Here is a 22,986-nt window from a genome sequence, read left to right as displayed (position 1 = left end):
GATTGTAATTGGTGGAGCAGTAATGGATACTACATTGCAAATAAAGGAGTCTGAGATAAAAGTAAGTCAAATCTTAAGTCAGAATTATACTAAATAACCAATTTTTCTTATATTCATATATCAGAGAAGTTATAGAACGTTTAACAGTATTTACATACAATTACGACCACATAAGTTTTATGTACATTTAAGAATATTGAATAACATGAACTTATAATATAGTATGGGGAAGAGTGATATGATATAATAATATGAATCACTAAAATTATAAAGCATGATTAAAGTAAAAGTTAAAAAACTATGCATTTAAATTATTATATTGAAATAATAAGAAAAATATAAGATAGAACATTTTGAAAAGGAATATTTTTTTAAATTAAATTTCTTTAAATTGTTTAAATATATATTCTTAATGTATCAATCCAAAACGTATTTGTAAGAATTTTTCCAAAAAATTGAAAAAAAAAATCTATTTGAGATAAGCGTTTTTTCCATTTTGTATAATAATATGCACAATTATAAAACTAATGAACTGATTCTATATTTACACTTTTTCCCATACTTGGCTATAGTAGTCCTATTGGGTTTACCGAGTACGAAATAACGTACATATCATAACTAACCATTTACAGATACAGTAAATTGGATTTCTTAAGCAGGCACTATTCAAAGCTCCCTCTCTTTCATTCTTCTCAATATACATATTACATTTAAACATCAGATATAAATTACTACACATGTTAAACTTTTTTAAAACCTTTCTTATGGGATCATAATTCATTGTTGTCGGGATACATTGTATGACTAAAACATAGAGATATGAGCTTTTTTAATTTAACTATTTGACGATTGAACGAATCAAAGGAACGAATTAAAACATGAAAAATAATATCGTCCCTTTTTAGTTAAAAGTTTTAAAGCTTATTCTAATTAAAAGTAGCGTGTAGATCTTCACTTCTGGGCGGCTTGCAGTAACATATTTGCCTCTTTCTAAATGATCAATTTAAAAATCAATTAATACTATCTATTATTTGTTTTACATATAATATATCCTTATATACATTTAGTGGCAGAGGCTGTATGTCTGCGAGGTGTAAGCTTTTATATTATTATTATTGTAGCTTAGTACATTCAACGATAATTCGATAGTCTGATTAAGAAAGAACCCTTGAAATATAATTTTTATCTTATTTTTTCTTTTTTTTTTTATAATGATTAAAAATTATGATATGAACTAAAAAAAGGAACATATGTATTGAAAAATGGCATCTCATTGGCAATATGCGTTAATGAATGTAACAATGGTTTCTTTGATAGTAATCTATGTATCTTTATAACATGCTAGAGAATACCCTGTTTTCCAGACTGATACAATTATGAAAAAGACAAAATATTAAATCTGAAGTTTAATGATGAAAATCGTGTTAACTCATATAATCCCATGATTTTTAATTAATATTCTTGTTATTCTAAGCAAGAGTAAACGAAACGATGTTTCGACATATCATTGAACCATGTGAATTCTGGCTTTTTTCTTAAACAGACAATCGATACTTAGTATTTGACTACCATACATCGCTATATACAGTTCTACTAATACGTATATTCATTATCTTTGCATTCATAAACGTATATAATCCCTAAGATTCGATTAATCCTAGCTAGGAAGCCAATTACTTTGAGTATCGTATTATATTTATACGACTTACTGCACAAATCAATACAGACTACTCGCGCTGCATGTATCGTTTTATATAAAAAGAACTAGGAATTTATAGTCGTTACTCTTATGCGGTGACTTGTGTGTTTGTCTTTTTGTGTATATAAAAACACATATATATCTACTACATATATACATATGTGTTTTTTCTTCTTTTTTTTTCTTTTTCTTTTTTTTTATATATATACATATATAAATATATATATATATTTTTTATATATACTTATATATATATATATATATATATTCATTAATATATGTAGATCATCGAAACAAGACAGATTTTCTATTTCTTTTTTTCCTTTCTTTTTTTTTTTTTTTTTTTATAATCATATTTTTGCAGAAGAAGAATCAATTTGACAGTAGTATCCCACAATATTCTCCGATAACTATCGCGTTTTAATTCTCGAGAATGAAATAAATTAAAAAAACATTCGCATGATAAAAACCGATTAACCTTTCACACATCTCATTGTTATCGTAATTTATGATAAAAAAAATTTGGTCACGAGCAACGCATTATACTCTACTTCTCGTGATCTAATGCAATAGTGCGTGTTTCTGAATAACTGAACAATTTTTGTCGTCTTTTCTTTTTTTATATATTTTATTGGATTTGTATCTGAATTTGTATATATTGGAAACGGTGGAAAATTGGGGAATAATCTCTATTATTTGCATAATTGAACTCGCGATAAATATGATAATATAATGTTGAAATTTTTTTACTTAAAATAGGAACCAAATAGCAGAAAGATATCGCATTTATGTAACAACGACGATAATTATATTTTACATATTGTGACATACTGCTCACATGATTCGCGCTGTAAAAATTAGTGTATAACGGCTCCGTGTTGTTCTTTAGTTCGATTTAAAGAGAAATAGTTTCGTATAGGAAAAACTTACTGCTAAAAATAAATCTACAAAAGTAATTGATTATTTTCTTCTTTTTTTCTTTTTTTTTTTCTTTCTGTTCACCGACCGTACGAGGACGGAAAGACATGTAAGGAATACGCGTAGAAAGAGAATCGAAAGGATACCGAAAGGCCTTCTTCTTTCCCTTTATGCAGCTTCGACGCACCTCTTTCCTTCCCTTTTTTTCCCTTTTTCATAATTTTTGTTTCTTTTTTTTTTCTTTTTCTTTTTTTTGTTTTTTTTTTTGTTTGTTTGTTTGTTTGTTTGTTTGTTTTATCCCATCGATTTGTTGGTTCGTTCTTCCTTGTAATTCGTTCGTGTCGATTTTCGCGCTTCATCGTCCGTTTTTGTTTCGTTACTCGCAAAAAAGAAATTTATTTCGTTCATCAGCACTTTGGAATAATAGCATTTATCATGCAGACTTTGCACTATGTACGATGTCACGAGGAAAATGTATCTTTAAAATCTCGTTTATTTAGCGAATTCCACGCTCAACGCTTGGGTGGGTGCACCTCGAGGAAACGAATACCGGGAATACCGATAAAATTATACACTAGTCTAAACTAGCACTCGATCGAAACAGTTTCATCTTGTATAAATAAATTTCTATCGTCGACTAACAGGAGGATCCGAGGAGAGCGTATTTTATTCGATACTATTAACGAGGATTAACGATACATTTTTCTTGCAACGCGCAAAACTTTGAACGTTATTCGCTTATTGTGGGCTGGTGTGCTCGTGAGGTCAGTAGAATCTTTAGAAACCTTAGCTCCGGTTTGTGGACCTATCCTTTAAAAAATGAAGATACGCCTTAGTATTTTGTATAAACTTGATTTGGTCGTTTCGTTTATGTTATATTAATCTCGTCGCGATATCGATTTATCCCGTTTTAAGTTAAACTGGTCTTTTTTGGTCTTTTGGATTCTATATTTTCTTATTTATTTATTTATTTATTTTTTTCATTATTCTAATATTCGTCCCTGCCATCTTACTTAATTTAACGATACTCGAATCGGACGCGACTTATCTATTTTCGCGATATAAATGCTCGCAATACAGCACCTCGTTTTACACTAATGGAATAATCCTATCTATTCTAGAAAATTTTTGGTATATGTATATCTATATAAATTAATGAATCCGTCAGTTAATCTCGTTTTCTAAAAATAAATAACCGAAAACTTGACTCTAAGAATCAACATTAGCAAAATGATTTGATTCTAATTTGATCATCGGAGTTCATGGAACGGATAGAAGAATTCGAGGATGAAAATAGAGGATCATTAATGGAGATTAAAATTAACGAAATGATTAAATTCAACACGATTGACGCAAATTCTCTCTTCGATAATGAAATTGAATTAAATCAAAATAAGCGGAATTGATTATCGATGTATTTTTCTCTCTTTTCCACTCTTTCTCACTCTATCCTAAGTTTGAAAAAAAAAAGAAAAAGAAATTGGATAAATTGTTGGCGTCCAACTCTTTTGAACACTCATTTCCTTTCCTTCTCGTTATTTATTGAATATTTATCGCGCGTAAATAATTTATATGCAAAATAATTTAATATATATATATAAATACTTTTTATATTTAGGAAAACAAGTTTTATATAATTAAATGGAAATAAAATAAATGGAAATTCGAAATAAATTTATATACATTTTCATTTCATTTTAATAGATAATAAAAATAGAAAGATATCGAGAAAATTAATAAAAGAAAAAAAAAAAGATTAATTTAATTTTTCGGCAACTTGTAATTTCAAAACTCAATTTATATTATAAACAATGTTCATTTAGTTAGAAGATAAGAAACAAAAGAAATGAAGATAATTAAAAAAAGAATGCATTATTTGAATAATTTTAAATAAATTATGCGGTAACATTACATATTTGACTTACAATAAAATAGCAAAATGATACGTTCATATACACATATGTTCTTAATAATATTCTTAGTAATACTTCCTTCATTAATATTTAATTAATAGTCACGTGTTTACGAGCCTTGAATTTACAGATCCCTCCTGGTCGCCAATAATTCATCGATGGAAAATAAAAAAAATAAAAAAATCGATCCATATCGCAAAGAAAAAAATGGATACAAAGAAGATAGCAACTGATAAAAAAAATGTCCCCCTCCTCCCTGCCTCTCTCTCTCTCAAAAAAAAAAGAAAAAAAGTAAAATCATTCGACCATTATTTGATGAATCAGCATTATTCAAATTATCATAGAGGCGACATTTACAACAGTATATTTAATCATTATTATTCGTATTTATGCAGACGTCAGTGATTCGATAATTGCCGGGACATTGCTCACGACATTTTCTTGGATTGAAACTCACAGATCTAGCAAGTAACTAATCAATTAACGACGAAGAAACGAATAGTGGGCGTTTCGAAAATGTCGCTACGATATTGATACGAGGTTAAATAACGAGAAGTTTAATATTGCAGCAAGAAAGGATAGAAAAAAACTATACTAAGTCTCTGTGAGCAAGAGGATTGGACTCTGAGATCTCTAAAACCGGTATGAAATCGCGACGCTAGAATAATCTACTCGTTCCCTGTACTCGGTGTAAAAAAGATACGAAGAAAGAGATACGAGGAACGCGTGATTTGAGAGTCGAAAAAAAAAAAAAAAAGAAGGAAAGGAAAGGAAGGATCAAAGCAGGAATCTCCCTTCGGATTCGACGGAAACGTCGATTTCACGCGGAAATCAATAACCCGAACGTGATATCTTTCGATACATCTCTGCCTAATAATAACGTGTGTATTGTCTTTTCTTTCCGAGTGAAAGATCTTCCTATCAAGTTTCCCTTCCTTCTTCGAATCGAAAGAAATATTACCATATCACGATTGTTTTAATTCTTATATACAATTATAATATACAATAAACAAAATTCTCCAATCCTTGTCTCTCGGATCATTTTAACGATCGATTAATTATTACTCGACGATCAAATGAAATGAAAATCCGAAGGTTGATTCGCGTTTGTCGCTTCTCTTTTCTTTTTAAATAAAAAAAAAAAATTGCCCTCTCGTATGTTTTAATATTCGCGCGTGTGTATATGTGTGTGTATGTGTGTGTGTGTGTGTGTCAGAGCCGCGCGTATACAGATAGGCTTACTTATACACGGTGATCTCGGCAGACCGATTGCTCCTGTAGAGGAGACGGTTCGACGTGTTTCGCCACCACTTCCATAGTCAGGTGCGCCTGCTTTGACCACCGGCTGTTATACCCGTGCCCGGGCTGCCACCGTTCGACAACCACAGCCTCCTGTTGAATTCTCGCATTTCGTAATTGTTGTTGCCATTGCTTTTCTCTCTGTTACCGCAATTATGGTTCGCCGAGGTAGGCGTTGTTTCCTCGAGGATCAGCGCGCAATGACTGTTCGTGTCGCTGTCCGCCCCGCCATCCTGCAAATTGTTCGCCAACAAAGGATGCCTTCCGGTGTTGCATTCCTCCGTTTGAATCAACAACGATGCGTTTCCTGAAATTTAAATTTTCCCCTGTGATCCAAGATTTGATAATTTCGCGAAAGGGATATTAATATTTCTTTCTAGTGACGCTAGTGACTTTTCAAATTTTTTGAAAAAAGTTTTGAATAACATATAATATCCTCCTCTCGAGCGATAATTTCGAAAAATAATTGTATATATTTTTCCTTCTGTTTTGTAAATTTTATTGCACAATTTTTTCTTTTTCTTTTTCTTTTCTTTCTTTTTCCGAGAAACTCATCAACTATTCCGAATATATAATCTTCATTATCGACGCGGATAATGCGCGTTCTCGTGTCACTTTCTGCGTGGCACAGAAATGGCAAAACAATCGCAAGAACCTTTGACTTTTACACCGCTGTTCTATTATTAACATCCATAATGATTGTAACGTTAAGGTAGTTATTGATGTACCTCGCGTGTTATCAGTCTTTTATTATACCTACGTCTACCCTATCAGTTTAGCTCGATCGAGCTTGCTCGTTCGAGATCCGTTGATCGCACGCATTCGTGCAGATAACATCCCACCCCCTCCCCCATAGATTGGCCGAGCCGATAATGAACACTCGAGGACTTTTACAATCTTCGAGATTGATGTAATGTCGTAAGATAAGAAAGTGGATGGTTGAACAAGTTGCGGATTATATTCTCGATCGGTTCTCGAAAGGGATGTAAATTCGATTATAAGGGGAGATAATATCCACTATTCCCTCCCCCTTTTTCTCCCCCACAACGGAAAATAAGATGGATATTTTTATGCTCGTTTAGGGTTATGCCACAAGTTCTTCTTCTTCCCATTTCCATGCATTGGATGAATGTTTCGCACAGATGGCAACCAGTGTCGATACATCTTTCAATTCTCATCTGCTGTTTAAAAATTGATCGCTAATCTTTCAACGATTCTACGTGTGCAGATTACCATACGTTTCAGAAAATAGAAAAATTTGTAAAATCTGTTATGGAGATGAAAAGGGAAAAAACTTATTATTTCTTTATCGAGAAATCGAGCTTCGAATTACATTGGTAGAAGCTGTGCTAAGAATTTGAATAATAAAATCGACAAAAATGGTTTTTTTTATTGTCGAGAATAATGATTATCTGAGTTTCTTTTTAAAAATGGATTAAAAAGTGTTTTGGAGGAATGATCAATTCTGGAAAAAAAAGAAGACAAGATTGATCAAAGAAGCATTTTTCATGTCTTCAACAGTTACCAGACAATCGAGAGACTTCGAGAAGATAATACGGAGGATTTCGAAACTGCGAGATTTTATCGAAATATTTCATTATAAAATATTTTAACATCCGTAAAGAAAAATTGGCCTGGCAAAAAAAATCGATACACTTCTCGTGCCCGTAAATTCAAAGGAATCGTACAGAGATGGTTTATAACGATTATAAATCGCGCGGCTGATGATAATAGACTTTAAACAGAATCAATTTTCACGCTGTTCCCTCTCTTATCGTCTCGCGATTTGACCTTTGAACTAAAAAATCGTGTATACGATCGCTCTTTATCAAGTTTAAAATTCGTTCTATCTGTTTGTATAATTATGAGACGGTACGAGGAGGGGTGGTAAATACTTATTATACTCGAGCACGCAATGCCCTACTTCTTCTATTCCGATCCCGAAAACGTGCAGAGGCAGGCATACACGGCCGAGTTATATCGAGTTAAATGACTAGCCCCGACCCAAAGATCGGCCAACCTCCAACGTGGAATTATTTCACATTCGCCGACTGTGAAACGAGCCGACTCTCCTTCCTCCTTGCACGCAGTTCTTCCGTGCCGTTAACCCCTTTGTCGTTTCGTGCCAATTATTTTTCGGCACTTTTTTCTCCTTCCTTCGCGCGCTTTCCCTTCACACATTTAAATCTACCTCAAAATGTGTTCGGTATATCGTTCAATTTACTCGAAATTTACTTGCAACCCCTTTATCAGGGATTGGAAGAATACTTGGAGAATATTTCCTCGTTTGCGAGGCTTATCCAGATCGTAAATCTTCGTTTGGATTTGTTACGAGGATCGAAGCTCGCGTGATTTGCCTCCCTCTTCTGGTGTAAACGTATTTATTCGAAATCGCATGTCGATGAAACCGCGGTGATCGAAACACGAATCTCGATCTGGGTGTACTATCATGTTTATCTTCGAGGAATCTCGATTGATTGATTCGGTGATTGCACAGTGCAGTTCAGTATTTTTCGTTGTACATATATCCTCGTCAAGAAACTATTGAAACTTTCGTTTCGTCCTATTCAGCAGCTTCGTTTTCAGTCTCTTTTAGTTCGCGTATGTACGAGATAGACCGTCGTGAAAAGATACTTGGAGACAGCTCCGTTTGTTCCCGTTCCAATTTCCCAATTTCTCATTGACGTCGCATCGATACACCGTGTACGGTTAACTTCGTGTTTATCCAATTATCTCTCGTTACCTTTTCGCCGTTAATCCTATTTTTCTTTTTCTTTCCCCCTTTCTTTCTTTCTTTCTTTTTTTTCTTCGTCACGCTTTTGCATCATTTAAACCGTGTAAGTGCTATTGACTGCGAAGCCAGCCAGCTGCGAGAGAAGTCGATGAAAGAAGTGAAAAAAAAAAAAAAAAAAAAGAATGGAGAAGAGGGGTCGTAATAGGAATCGTGGGGATGACCTTAATAAACGTTAATCCATTTGTTTGGTAAATCTCGAAGCGAAAATGAAATTTTCACCGGAAATCCCCGATAAACAGTTGCCAGCTCTCTCTGTGAGAATTTCCAATTGAGGAAAAATATATCTTTATAGATATGTATATATATATATATATATATATATATATATGTATATCTATTTATATTTTTCCCTCGTGAATTTTCTTGCAAAGTGAGCAAAAGTCTGTTTTAAAAGTTCCGCGAGATACGAACAATTGTTTTCCCACGTTTGCATAGATTACAAACTTTCTTGCTTTCTTTTTAATATTGTTTGGTAGGATAATTTTATGCAATTCTCGAGTTCGCATATAAAACGCTTTGATGTAAGACTATTTAAACACTTGGAAATAATCATTTCTTCTTCACAACGTGCGACCATCAAATAACGATAGAACTTAGAAAACTTGGCCTAATGCCATGCTCCTTCTCGCGTATCCATCGCCCAAAATCAAACGTCTGCACATCCCTTATTATAAAGTGAAACCTTCAAACTCGGTAAATCATTTATTTCAACGCTTCCAAAATCTTTTCCCAAAGTTTTCCAAAAATTCACAAAAATTATGAGGAAGAACTCTCAACGAACTCTTTCTAATTTTCTAATTTTTAATTGCAACACCTCCAAAATCTTTTCCCAAAGTTTTCCAAAAATTCACAAAAATTATGAGGAAGAACTCTCAACGAACTCTTTCTAATTTTCCAATTGCTGGAAAGACGAGAGATTCGATAAAAGTTACACGAAAACAATCGTATCAGGAGGAAACGTACCGGAAGGGGTGACAGCGTTAGGCAGAGTGGTGCGTCGAACGATGCTCCCGTTGTTGGTCGCTTCCGGTATCACTTGGGAGAATGGTGGTTGCGCGAGGGTGGTCGCCGGAGGCGGTGGCTCCCTTAACAATCGTATCTTCTGTATCATCTCCCTTATCTCGTAACGCAGTATACCGAGGAAACACAATTTGGCGAACGCTATCACGCAGAAGCCCAAGACGAACAGCAAGTCGGCGGTCTTCCGTAGCCATTTTATCAACGACTCCTCGCATCCCCTCGCGTACGGTTGACAACTGTCGCTAACGTTGCCGGACGGCCCGCAACAGGTGAGCGGCCATCGGCTACCGAAATCCTTAGGGCCGGTCACGCCGCAGCAGGTGAACTCCTTCTGCAAACGGTCCCACTGCTCGCTGAATCGTAGATCCTTCCCGTATTCCATCTGCAACCAAATCAATAATCCGAGTTCGCGCCAATAATCAAATTCTATACGCGTGTGCGTGCGTGCGTGTGTGTGTGTGTACGTAGGCGGAAGAACGAAGTTCATAGAACTGGGAAGTTTTCGACTTCGCTCGAAACGTTATCGATCCGATGGAGGCTAAATTTACGCATCGTCCGCCGAAAGAGTATCGGCTGCGGATATTTTTAAATGGATATTTTTAACCGTCGTTTCGATATCGAACCGTTATTTATGAGTTAGACCGATAGAGAGTCGTAGAGTTAAATTACCGTTTGCAGGATTTTCCATGGGGTTCTTTTCTTCGTTATTACACGTCATCGATCGATAAGGATAATTCGTGACAATTTGGCAGATTTTTCGGTTGGAAGAGTAAGTGAAGATAGAGGCGATAAAGTTTTTTGGAAAGGAAGAAAGGATTTTAGAGCAGCGTGGATGGGTAATAGAAAATCGGGCGGGGACGATACCGAATATGTATCCAGGTCGATTATTCGAGGATACGCACATTTTCCGTCGATTATGCGATCGACCTAGATAAGAACGGGGCTAAGAATAATGACTGCAGATAGAGAAACGGGGTGAAACGGGGGCCAAAGATCGGAATTGTTAATAATCCCCGTGACACTGATTTTTCATCGTGACGACGAGTAACGAGGTGCCGGTAAACTAGTTCACTCTTTCTTAATTAGCTCCGCCACCCAGTTCATCCCCGAATATATATTTTCCGTGTAACTAAAATATTTTTCCCTTTTTTTTTTCTTTTTCGAAGAAGAAAAACGAAGAATTTTTAACGATTATTAAAATCAAATCATAAAGATGAAGAGAGAATTTCGAAGAACGCGTGTGTAGTTACTATAATACATCAACGCGTAGGATTGATAAAAATTTCAGACTGTTTAGGCTCAGCGAAGCTTATTTAAAGTTTCAACTTGTTTCCGCTCGATAGGTGGTAACGTGGGACGATTAAAACTTTCAATCGGCAATTAAGAATTCTCTAAAAATAAACGGCGCCATTTATAAAAAGTAAAAGTCCAAGTAAGAATCGATTAATTTCCTCATATTTTCCAACCCATTATTCGTTCCAATCGGCGTTAATTTATTCTTCCTTCATCCCTTCAAGTATATATATATATATATACTACTCCGTACTATTCAGAATGACAAATCGATTGATTTTCAAGTTCGATCGAATCGGTCATTGCTTCCCCCTGTACATGTTTTTATACACACACGATATAATAATAACGCGGATATAAAAACAACAAAGAAACGGCGCAAAGTTTGCCAAGTATGTTTGCACGTTTATAAATAATTGGAATATATATATATACACGATATGAATAACATCCATGACTGTACTCCTCGTCCAGATCGGCCAATACCGATCAGACAAAATTACGAAGATGCGTCGGATGCAGAATTGTCGTTGCGCGACTTTGCAAGAGCCTTAACAAAGTTACTTCTCGAATCGAATTTAGAGTTATTGAAATCATTTTAATATTTAACCGAGTCTACACCGCGGCCGTATAATTCTCCAATGTCTAACGATCGACGTTATATCCCATTCCTTTCGCGGCAGAGATTAAATCGATTTTTGGCCACCGGTCGACCCTGTATATTTTTTATGTTTATCGATTGAATACCGGGAATAGCGTTTCAATCATACACGTGGACAAAGTTTGTCACAAGAGGGGGGAAAGATGAGAAATATCGCCACGTAATGAAAAGGAGAAAGATTGAATCGGCTTCTAGAAGCTCTCTTTTAAGATTATTGGGGGATGAAAATGTACGATTGCCACTTAGATTCGCCAACTCAGGCATCATCCTGTTTATGATTCACCGACGATTTTTCTGCCAGCAACGCGAGCGAACTTTGGACTTGATCCCGGCATTCTTCGACACCGGAAACCTATCCTTTTCCTTGCTCCGATACTTTTATCGAACGTTAAGATGGAAGTGATAAGAGCTACCACGCCTCCCCTATTTTCCTCTCCATCTTTTTCCTCCCCTGAAAACCGATTTCTCTGCTACTTTTTTTTCTTTCTTTTTTTTCCGCTGCTTCGATATTCTTCCACGTCGAATTTTGGGATAAAATTATCGTTGTTCGAAACTTTTTCGACGAGAGATCGAGAGGAGGCGCGAAATTTCTAGCTTCTCGGGCGAAAGTTTAATCGAACGTAGCAGAGACGTTTTAAATTATTCTAACGGTAAGACATATATCGCGGGGCTTCGATAATTTCTTCAACCCTGCTCGATGTATTCTTTCGCGTCGATACACAGTATATTATCTTCTTCCGTTTCTTTTTTTCTTTTTTTATTTTATTTTATCTTCCCCATTTCGCACGAATCGAGGGAAAAATCGAGCCCGGGCTCGATTCGAGTAGATTTATCCCCTCGTAAGAAATCCATCCCGGGGCTCTTGATCGCGATATTACCGATTCTCTTATTGCGAAAACGAGCCACTTATTCCTCAGCTAACGACAATTCCTTTCCCTTCCATACATGCGTATAACGGGCCGCTCGTTCGTCGAGCATAAAACTCGATGATATTTGCTCGTCGTGCGCGATTTTTCTTTCTTTAATAACCCGAGCCGAGCAGCTGAGAACTACTCGTTCAACAACTCGTCTCGAAATCCGTCTCGTCATAAATATGGACAAATTTGATACGAATCTAGATAAGGGAACGCGCATTCCCCTTGGACAATAAAGCGATGCCGTATCGCGGATGCCTGTGTGCGTTATTCGTGGTCGAATTGCTATCGATCGAGGAAATTGGGCGAATAAATAAATTCGCTCGCGATCGATCAAGAGGACGGATCGAGTTTCCTTCTCTCGAAAGTTGATTTCCCTGCAAAGTTTCCCTCGGTGGAAACATCTTTCGACGATTAACTTTTCTTCCACCTTTACCACGGCAGGTCATCCTGAGGGTGACCTGAGATGAAGTTCCCTCGGAGGTTGAATAAAGCCACATCGAATACGATACACATATATATATATCAAAAGAAAAGAGATTTCTTCGCAAACTTCTTACTCCGATGGAAAAGTCTGGCCGAGATAATATAGGTCATTGAGTAGCAAGGGAGGAGAGAATTATACGATTGGATCGCTGGACCATGATTAGAGTCTAGATTCCAGGATTTTGCCAATCAAGTTCTCCGTACGAAACTTCTATTACGGGATAATATATAAAAAGAAAAAAAAGAAACGAATTCTTTTCTGATATTACTTTTAGAAGTTTAACGTACGTCAATAGTTAAAAAAAAAAAGAAATTAAATCGATCGATTCCAAGATAAGATTACATGCGAAAGACAATCTGACTGTGCTACGTTCAGAAACGAATTCTTTTATCCATTTCTGATATACTTTCAGAAGTTTAACGTACGTCAATATTTGAAAAAAAAAGAAATTAAATCGATCGATAAAATTACATGCGAAAGACAATCTGACTGTGCTACGTTCAGAAACGAATTCTGATATTACTTTCAGAAGTTTAACGTACGTTAATACTTAAAAAAAAAAAAAAAAAGAAATTAAATCGATCGATAAAATTACATGCGAAAGACAATCTGACTGTGCTACGTTCAGAAACGAATTCTGATATTACTTTCAGAAGTTTAACGTACGTTAATACTTAAAAAAAAAAAAAAAAAGAAATTAAATCGATCGATAAAATTACATGCGAAAGACAATCTGACTGTGCTACGTTCAGATTTACAAACGTTCCCAGAGAAAAAAAGGAACGAGAGAATTAAATATATACATATATATATATATATAAAATACTGACCTGCAATCGTTGCCTGAGAGTAGGCCTGAGCTCGGCGCGCATCCTCTCAAACCGGAAGACCCAGGCGACCCCGATCACGGCGTCGCCGAAAAGAAGCGCGAGAAGCAGGACCCAATAGGCGTTGAGAAGTCTTGCGCTCAATCTCCTCGCCGCTATACAACCCAACAATTGCACCAAGCCCAGCTGCGTGGCCAGTGCCAGGTAAGCGTAGAGGGCTGTCGGGTCGTATGCACGGGGCACCCCGGGCACCACGTACCGGCGTGGATCACCGGTGAATAAAAGGGTTCGTGAGACCGCGGCTGCAAAGCCTAGCGCGCTACCGAGCAGCACCAAGTTACAGGTGTATATCCAGAGCCGGTAATATCGCATCGCGACGTCCTGGCCACACTCGGCGCGTCTTTGGGACGTCACCGACGCCGCCGCCTCGTCGGCGACGCACGAACGATTACTGTCTCTTCTGCTACCTCCTTTGAGCGTGTCGTCGTTCTTATTGTTATTGTTATTGTTAATGTTAATGTTGTTGTTGTTGTTATTGTTGTTGTTGTTGTTGTTGTTGTTGGTTGTCGTGGTGGTGATGGTAGTGTCAACGGAGTGGCTGTGCTCTTGACAGTCGTCGAGCAAGAATAAGAAGGGTGGCTTCGCGTTGCAGTCCTTGTTCGCTGTCTTTTGGCTGTGCGTCGACTGCGGGGTGACTGAACGTTGCAGCAGCATCACCGTCATACTATCGGTGCCTCCCTGGTACGCGTGTCCTCGTCGTTAAGGATTATACCGTCCGGGTGGAGAATGGAAGCGGGAGGCGCGTGTGTGTATGTGTGTACGTGCGTGCGTGTGTATGTATGTGTGTGTATGTGTACGCGAGCGTGTGTGTGTGTGTGTGTGTTTATCGAGATCGGGAGAGCTTCCTCCGCGTCGAGGTGGACGAGCAAATGTGCAGAGTGAGAAACGGCGCGTGTCACGCGAGCCCCCCGACAGTGGTAGCGGTCTATTGTAACTTCTCGGCCAATCGGGAGAGCTTCTATATATCTCCCTTTTCTCTCTTCTTCCCCCGAACGCCGCGCTTCTTTCTTCTCCCCTTTGCTCCTCTCTTTCTATCGATTCCTTCGCGATCGCCGATGACGATTCCTATAAGAGGGGAAAAAAGAAAATGGAAAAAATCATGTCGATGGACGGTGTCGTGTCGGATGGATTTGAAGGACCGATCGCTGTAAAAGTATGGAGTATTTTCGCGCGATTCGAATGGTTTGTGGGAGAGATATATGTATATATATATATGTATGTATGTTATATATACGAGCGCCTGGAACATGCTTACCCGGCCGATAGTTTACAGCGAGCGGTCCTCTGTTCACTGGGTTAGGGGATTGTGTTGCCTCTGTGTTAATAGATTGATTAGGACCAGTTTGATTACGGATTACAGTGTTCGAAGCAACCGCTTGGACAATTGTCCGTCTGACAAATACATTCTGTCGTTACCGTCTGACCATAACGCTAGATCACTTGCTTACGTCGTTTCATCGAGAATTCAATCTCCTTCAATTCTATTTTCTACCTAAAAGATTCGCTATATCTAAAAAAAAAAATCATTGTACTTATTGATTCTATTATCACTCGCTATCCTCTCAACTATTCGTAAATGATTTCGATCGTGACGATCGTGAATCGCGATTTGAGATCACGTTTACTTTGAAATCGAATCGAAAGGGTTATCGAAAGTTCGTTGCGGAAGGTGTACGTAAACCGAGGAAGGCAAGGGACCTCTCCGTTTACCCGAAATTGATGGCGCCAGTTAGCAGGACACGATTCGAGGTAAACGATCGAAACAGAAAGCAATCGAGTGTCGGTTTCGGCCTTTTGTTCCGGCAATACCGCGTCACAGATTCGTGTCAACGATGTAAAGCAATAAAGTTGGCCGATAGGGGAACGATTTATCTTGCGGAATATCGGACACCGTCCGTTCCGTCCCCGTTCGCTTTCTCCCTCTTCTCTTCTCTGTCGAGATAACTCTGTCGAAAATTGATAAAAATATCGGTGCAAGAGCGGGCAGAAATGCGCATCAATAAAGTCGCGGGCAAGGGGAAAGCAATAAAGTTCGCCGATATATAAAGCTAGCGTGGATATTATAGGCACGAAATGAAAGAATTAATCCTGAGATTGTCTGAGCTCGAGGAATCGAACTGTCGTGGGGTGTGCATGTATTTAGTTATGATCTATTCTCGGAAAAAGAAGATATTTTGAATGTTTGAATAAATTCGTAGAGAATTAACCCTTTATTGCATGAATTTTTGGTCATGAAATAAATAATAATAAATGGTATTCTAACGGCATTCTTATTTTTTTAAAACAAATACATACGTGTCTATATGTATTTTGCATCCATGTAAAATAGCAATTACATCTTTGAAATTTAAATGCAACAGAGGGTTAAATCTTGTAAAATCAAAATCGAACGGTTTTCTTGCAGTTCGCTTTTTTTCTCTCTTTTTTAAACAAAATCTCGAAAGGATTTCTCTCTCAATTTCACAAAAGACACGCACGATCGCTTACTATATCCGATATGCAATGAGCGGCGCACAGATACGGCAAGGAGTAATTATTAGCTTTCATCGTGATAGATCACGTAGAAGCAATATCGGCCGCTCGTGAAACGGCACGAACAGGTCGCTAGCGTGTGCCTCGCTAAATTGTATTTCTTTCTGACAGTTCTAGCGTGCAATAGGCAATTCTATTATCGATCTCCCTTAGCCAGCTAGCCGTGTTGCGCTGTGCTCTCTCTCTCTCTCTCTCTCTCTCTTTGCGGGGAGGAACGAGTTGAACAACTGCAAATGAAGGAAAGACAAAGAGCAAACGTATTAATGCAAAAAAAAAAAAAAAAAAGAACGATCAAAATTACGAACGACGCACGAAATGACATTTCATTCCACGCGTATATTGTATACTCTACGAAGCGAAAAAGTAAGAAGGGAAAGAAAGAAAAAAAAGGAAATTGCACCCAAGAAAATATATACAAAATTTGTATATATTTGCAATTTAATATTATACGATATTTTTAGACGAAACTACAAGCATACCAATTTTTCATGATCTCTTTTTTCAAATTCTGATAATCAAAGAGAAATATGATTCGGAACTGGAAATTTTTCAAACCCACCAGAGGGATGATAGTGTCGGATATACATACATATATATGTGTGTATATGTACCAGAGATGCGCAGCCACTGGGCATTGGTTATTTTTAACAGAAATCGTATCGGTAGCAGCATCGTGTTTCTTATTAGACGGCTTACGTCAACCCGACTTGCTTTCGTTTCGTTCGAATTGAAGAAAACTGCGAAAGTAAGAGAAAGAGGGGGAGGAAGGAAGGTGGTGTATGTCGAAGCGAGGAGAAACGCGTGTACGTGAACGAGCAACGCGCGAATAAATGGTGAATTCGATCGTGGGTCGAAATGTCACTGCTCGATCATCGTCGTCGAACAAATTTAATAATAATCGGGGTGACAAACAGCTGTATGACATTTAAGACCGCTAAAGCCCCGTTAAATTTTCTTTCGTTTTGTACTCGTTGAACGATCAACCCTTCCTTCCCTCTAAAAACTTGATAACTTCTTCTTTCCACCAGCGGCCACTCTCTAAAGTATTCATCGTTCGCTTGCTTTCCGCCTCAAAAGCTCGGCAAATACGGTAAATAGAGTGCAGAGTGTCTATCCCGTTAATGAGAACTTTGTTTTGAACCGTGTTAGCGACTGTGAGCCGGATATAAACCAGAATGATGAATTAAAACCGAAAATGAAGAATGAAGCTTGGATACTTGGAAGATTGTAGATTCTTCTTCTGTATCCTGCGAACGATTTAAGAGCGTGTTATTTCTAATAACAAATCATTGAAATATCGGCCAATTTATTACTCAAGGATAGAATCGTTCGTGAATAATGGTAGAAAAGAAATATACTTACGATACGCTATTAAGTTACTTGTCATTTTGCACTTCTTTCGCCTTATTTTAACGCTCGTTTAACGCTTTATTTAGATTTTCCTCGTACAGGATATTTCAATGTTTCCGTAAACTTTACTCAACGCGTGCATTCGATATGAAAGTTTTTATTAATTAAACGATTTAATTTGCTACGAGTTTGCATTGTATATTTGGAGGGAAATTCGAATAACCAGTGTGACAAATGTGCGCGGAAATGGTTGAAGCGTTTCTGGAGGAAGGAAATTTGAGAAGTAATACATTGTCTAAGATTCAAAGTTCGTACAGTGTTTAAGGCGATAATTGTCGAAAGATTTGAGAAAGGGTGACGAAAACGTATGAAGGATTCGCGAGGATGAATTAACGGGTTTGAATTCTTGGCACAGAACGAATACGTAGGCACGTATGGTTGGGAATCACTGCACCACAGTCCTCTCGAGCCTCGTGTTAGAATATATGTAGCTACGTGTATAGATAAACACATGGAGTGAGAGAGAAGTGGAGACGATACATGCATCCGTGCTTCAGAATGCACACATGTCCAGATGTACGTGTATCCATCGCGTGTGGGTGGTTAAGTGCACGTTGTGCGGGATCTAAGAAAAGAAAGAGGGTAAACAGAAACGAGGGGATCGGGACGGAACAAAAAGAAATCTCGTCGTCGATAAATTTTCTTCTAAGATCTTCTTAATGGGAGGGAGGGGGAGGATGAAAGAAAAGGAGGATGATAGAAGAAAAGAAAGGAATGGAAGATTGGTTTGGCAAGTTTTCTATCTCTTTCGAAAGTATCGATGTTACGATACAGGATGAGGATGAAGTAGAGGAAAGAATGATAACGGAAGAAAGTGAAGGGCCCATCGATCGTTTAACCCCTCTTCTGCTGCGCGCTTGCTCGAATACATTTACAAATTAGGCTTGGAAGAAAACTTCCAACTTTTAACTTTTGATTTTAACGCAACGATTCCTATATACATATATATATATCGATATCGACGATTCGTATAATTTATTATTAAAGGAAAAAAAAAGACTCGAAAGATGAGGATTCAGACAGTCAATGTCCTGGGTCAATGTTCAGCGTGTTCAGGTTGGTGCGAGTACCGGTGAAAAAAAGCGGGGACAATCGATCCCCACAGGATGATCCCTTTTTTTTCGCCCCCGGTGTCGCTTGGAAAAAGAAAGAGACAGAAATCTCTCTCTATCTCTCTTTCTCTTTCTCTCGCCAAGCTTGGAACAGAGAGTGAAGAGAGACCTGACCTTGTCTAGTGAATTAAACGACATCGCGAATACCTTCACGATGGAGAATAGATGTCGGTGTCTTTTTTAATTAAAATTCTTTCGTTACACGATAGACGCGGAGAAACGAAAGGAAAGAAAGAAACACGAAGGGAGGGGGTGGCCAGGAAGAGGAGGAGCGGTTTTATGCGAGAGAGAGAGCTTTTAATTAGCTATCGGCGCGAATGTTTGTTATCGTTTGGAGGAGAAGCTGGATATACCGGAGAAGGGAAAACCGTGGTGGTGGGTTGAGGGTTGAAACTCGACCGAGCCGAGGACGAGGGGAGAAGGGGGTCGACGTTATGCAATCCTCCTCCCGACCTTCCCGCAGAAATTTATCGTAGCTTTTCCACGGATCCCTTTCCTCTCTCTCTCTCTCTCTCTCGTCACCATTCAATGACAATACACGAATATTCGATGCCTATTCTATTGTAAAGGCCCCGCCTCGATCGCCTCGGCCTTGTATCCGTCATACTTCTTCGCGGTCTAATTATTCGCTATGTCTTCTAGAGGAGACGAATCTTTATCTTTCTTTGCAAGATTTTGTATTTGTATTATTCTTCTTCATTGTTCAAAAAAAAAAAAAATAATAAAAAAAAGAAAAGAAGAAACGATGAAAATTTATCGACGAAAAAACTGTATGAACGCTTAAAAATCTCGGAATTTTTGAATAATTACCGATGGTGTTATTATTGGCTTTTCGCCCTGCACACACGTGACTGCACACTGCTGCCAGAAAATCGAGTAAAAACCAGCTGATTACGAAAACGAGACGAAGAGAGAGAGAAAGAGAGAGAGAGACCTTTCGAGAAGTCCCCCATGTACGTCTCGTTACTGACCTTTAAACGTGGGTTACGCTGTCACGGTGACACACCATGGTGAATCTAGCACACACATCGTCATAAGAATCACTAATGTCACGAGTAGGATCGAGCGTGAACAGTAGGAGCGTTGGTACAGCGAGACAGTCACGTCACGTCTATAAGCATCGCCGCGACCGCGAGCCTCATCGAGACTGTTTTCCTTCTCGTTCATGCCAAAAGCGCTTGCTTCCGCCGTTCCGTTTTTACCGCTTCTGGTGCTGCTTTTCCACCACTATCAATCACCACCATGATCCCACGTTACTCGTCCTCCGCTTACTCGTCATCATCCTTCCCCTCGACCCTCTAAACTCTAAGCCGTTCCTATTCTCACCCCTTCCTGTTCACCCCTTACTTTTGATCCCGTGATTCTAGCTGCTGGCAGCAATCGAGCGGGACCAACAGCTTAAACGCATAACGAAACACTTGGAACCCTGAAACCCACGTACGTGCGCGGTTTACTACAACTATCGAATCACTACTCGACTTCACGTTTCTCGCGGTATATACGTGCACACTGGTGAAAATGATATAAGATTGTTTTATCTAGAAACGACACACAAAACGGCACCACGTTGAAATTGAATATCGGCAGTTTCTCGTCTGGAGGAGGAAGACGGCCACTGGTCGCGACGTCCCTTGCCACTCTATCGTGGAAGAGGCAGTGGTGGTAACGCGGCTGGCATCGGGAAGAATTTTCTCGCGTACAAGGGTGGCTGTCAACAGCGCCCGAGGTAGGCAACCGGACTGACTGGTCGCGCTGCACAGTGTCGGCGACAGACAGCGCGACCACCGATGAGACGGAGATCGACGATCGGTTCGGGTGTACTCGGAAGGGATGAAACGAGAGAAAAGATCGGTGAGAGGCGGCGGTGGCGAGGTTGGATCGTGTGCGAGAGAAAGGATGGCATTGGAGGGGAGAAAGCTCGATGGGGGTGAATCGAGCGTTGGTAGGGGTGGCCGATGGGAAGGGGAAACGTAGCTTTGAGAGAGAGACAGAGCGTGGTGGTGGAAAATCTGTGGTGGCACGTGTGCTTCGAGGGGTGAAGGGTGCGTGGCTAGTAAGAAAGGGAAAGAGTAGTAAATAGAAGAGAGAAAGTGGCGGCGAGAGAGAAGGAAGATTGGAAATCTGTGAGAATACATAGGAAATGAGGAATAATGTAAGTAGATTCAGAAGAGATTGGGAAGAAAATAGAAAGGAAATGCAGATGCGAGAGAAGCAAAATAAATGGTAGTGAGAAACTTTGAGGGATGAATAGAAAAGTGAAGGAAGGCCGTCAACTATAGATTCAAGGAGAAAGGGAATAATTAAAATATCTCAGAAAATATAAGAAATAAGGAAAAATAGAAACAAAATAAAAATAAGATGAAAGTAAATGAGTAAAAAAAAAAGAAGATAATTTGGAAAATCTAGGGAAAAAAAAAGAGGAGGAAAAATTTAGATGGAATAGGAAAAAAGGAGAATAGAAATAATTTTTAGAAGATGGAAATAAGGATAGACAATCGTTAGAAAGATTATGCATGGAAAAGAAAGAGAGGACGAAGCAAAAAACTGCTCGAGAAAAAGTATAAAATTTGACAAGGATAATTTTGTGAATGAAACGAGAAATATAAATCATAAGATAAAAAGAAAAATGAAAATACAATAATGTTGAAAAAGATGCGCGAAGAAGATAAACAAAAAGACAAAATGATTAAAAAAGCCAGTTAAAATAGAAAGACAAAAGAGGACAATTTTCGAAAACGTAAATAAGAGGAAACACAAACGAATATAAATATGATAATCAATTCAAGATTTCCTCTTTCTGATTTTGCAAATATCTTCAGATTAAATCCTCGAATTGAATCGTTGTGATAGAAATGGAAAAGTGCGCGAAAGGCGCGAAATACTAATCTCCTTGAAAAATTTCCCGCTTTTCCCATATTTATTCTTGATTCATAGAGAAAAATTAATCTCTTGAACATAATTTCTCGAGACAGCATGTGTTACAGATATAATCATAATCAAAAACAGCTTCATAACATATATGTATTATAAAATAATCGAAAATTATATCAAAGAAAATAATAAAATTTTATTATTTCATTTATATATCTATTAAAATAATTTTTCTATTCATTTTCGCAAATATTTTCAAATATTTTTTTCTAATTATTTCTTTTACAAAAAGCATCTGTTATTATTCATATATACATATATTATCTCTTTACGGGATCGCTATAGGATTTTTAATTAAAAAAATCATTTTTAACAAGAATAGAAAAAAATAATATAGACAAGAAGATTAATTACTGATCGCTTACCGTTATTATGTAGAATTCAAAGACGATCGATCAATCGAGCCCCGTAGTATTCGACGCGCGATTAGAGGCGGCGCATCTTTTCCATATTCCGGATCAATAATCGACGTTTTCTTTCAGGACGATGGTAGAACGCATGCCGGTAGAAGCCGAGAAAGTTGCGGCGGGGTCGGACGAAATATCGCCAACGCCTTGATCAGCCTTGGTCTGAATGCTACGCGGTTAATATCCGTTGTAGGTAACGACCAGCCTGGGAAAGCTATAATTAAAAGTCTAGGAGATGGTGGCCAGACCGTTGAGCAGTTGTCAAATATGAACACAGCTAGGTACGCGTTACCTTTCTCCGTTAATATTCCGCGAACGTTAGATCATCGATTTTTTTTTTTTTTTTTAATAAATTATCCCAATAATTATAATTGTTTCTTTTTTTTTTTATCTATTTGACAAAATTATAATTTTCTGATTGTTTAATCATTAATTATAATTTTGTTTTTTTATACTTGAATTATACTAAAGCCAATCATTATAATTTATACTATAATTAATCATTATAAAGAACAAAAAAAAAGGATAAGATTATCCTTATGCAATATTGAATCCAAAGACAGTAAAAATTCATCATTAGTATTAATTTATCCGCTTTTTAGCAAATAATTGATCTGGTGTCATAATCATTGATCCCTCGAGACAATTTGTCTCCGATTTTCACTTCATAAGTGAATTCATTTTTGCTTTCTTCATATATAATTTTTTT

The 22,986-nt window shown here is 37.7% G+C and overlaps 2 protein-coding genes across 4 annotated transcripts in view; one reads left to right on the top strand and one right to left on the bottom strand.

Annotated features, from left to right (window-relative positions):
- LOC412233 (pseudouridine-metabolizing bifunctional protein C1861.05) overlaps positions 1-22,986 on the top strand; it is a 31,800-nt gene that overhangs the window by 1,514 nt on the left and 7,300 nt on the right. The window contains exons 6-7 of the mRNA XM_026443421.1: positions 2-61; positions 22,353-22,558. Coding sequence (XP_026299206.1) covers positions 2-61; positions 22,353-22,558 — 266 coding nt within the window. The remainder of the gene's footprint in view (position 1; positions 62-22,352; positions 22,559-22,986) is intronic.
- LOC100577343 lies at positions 2,668-22,544 on the bottom strand. 3 transcript variants are annotated; one of them, XM_006564448.3, is made up of 5 exons: positions 22,236-22,544; positions 13,829-14,950; positions 9,587-10,025; positions 5,773-6,136; positions 2,668-3,427 (listed from the first exon to the last, which is right to left on the bottom strand). In XM_006564448.3, the coding sequence occupies exons 2-4, from the start codon at positions 14,546-14,548 to the stop codon at positions 5,850-5,852; spliced, it is 1,446 nt and encodes a 481-aa protein (XP_006564511.1). In that variant the 5' UTR covers positions 14,549-14,950; positions 22,236-22,544; the 3' UTR covers positions 2,668-3,427; positions 5,773-5,849. The 3 variants fall into 3 exon arrangements, with proteins under 3 accessions (XP_006564511.1, XP_006564512.1, XP_003250469.1); XM_006564449.3 differs by lacking the exon at positions 22,236-22,544 and adding an exon at positions 19,911-21,053 and having other exon boundaries at positions 2,668-3,422; XM_003250421.4 differs by lacking the exon at positions 22,236-22,544 and adding an exon at positions 19,911-21,052.

The sequence above is a fragment of the Apis mellifera genome, linkage group LG10 (genome assembly GCF_003254395.2).
Source record: "Apis mellifera strain DH4 linkage group LG10, Amel_HAv3.1, whole genome shotgun sequence".
NCBI lineage: Eukaryota > Metazoa > Arthropoda > Insecta > Hymenoptera > Apidae > Apis > Apis mellifera.
Note: the sequence above shows the minus strand (reverse complement) of the source record. Positions and strands in the feature narration are given on the sequence as shown.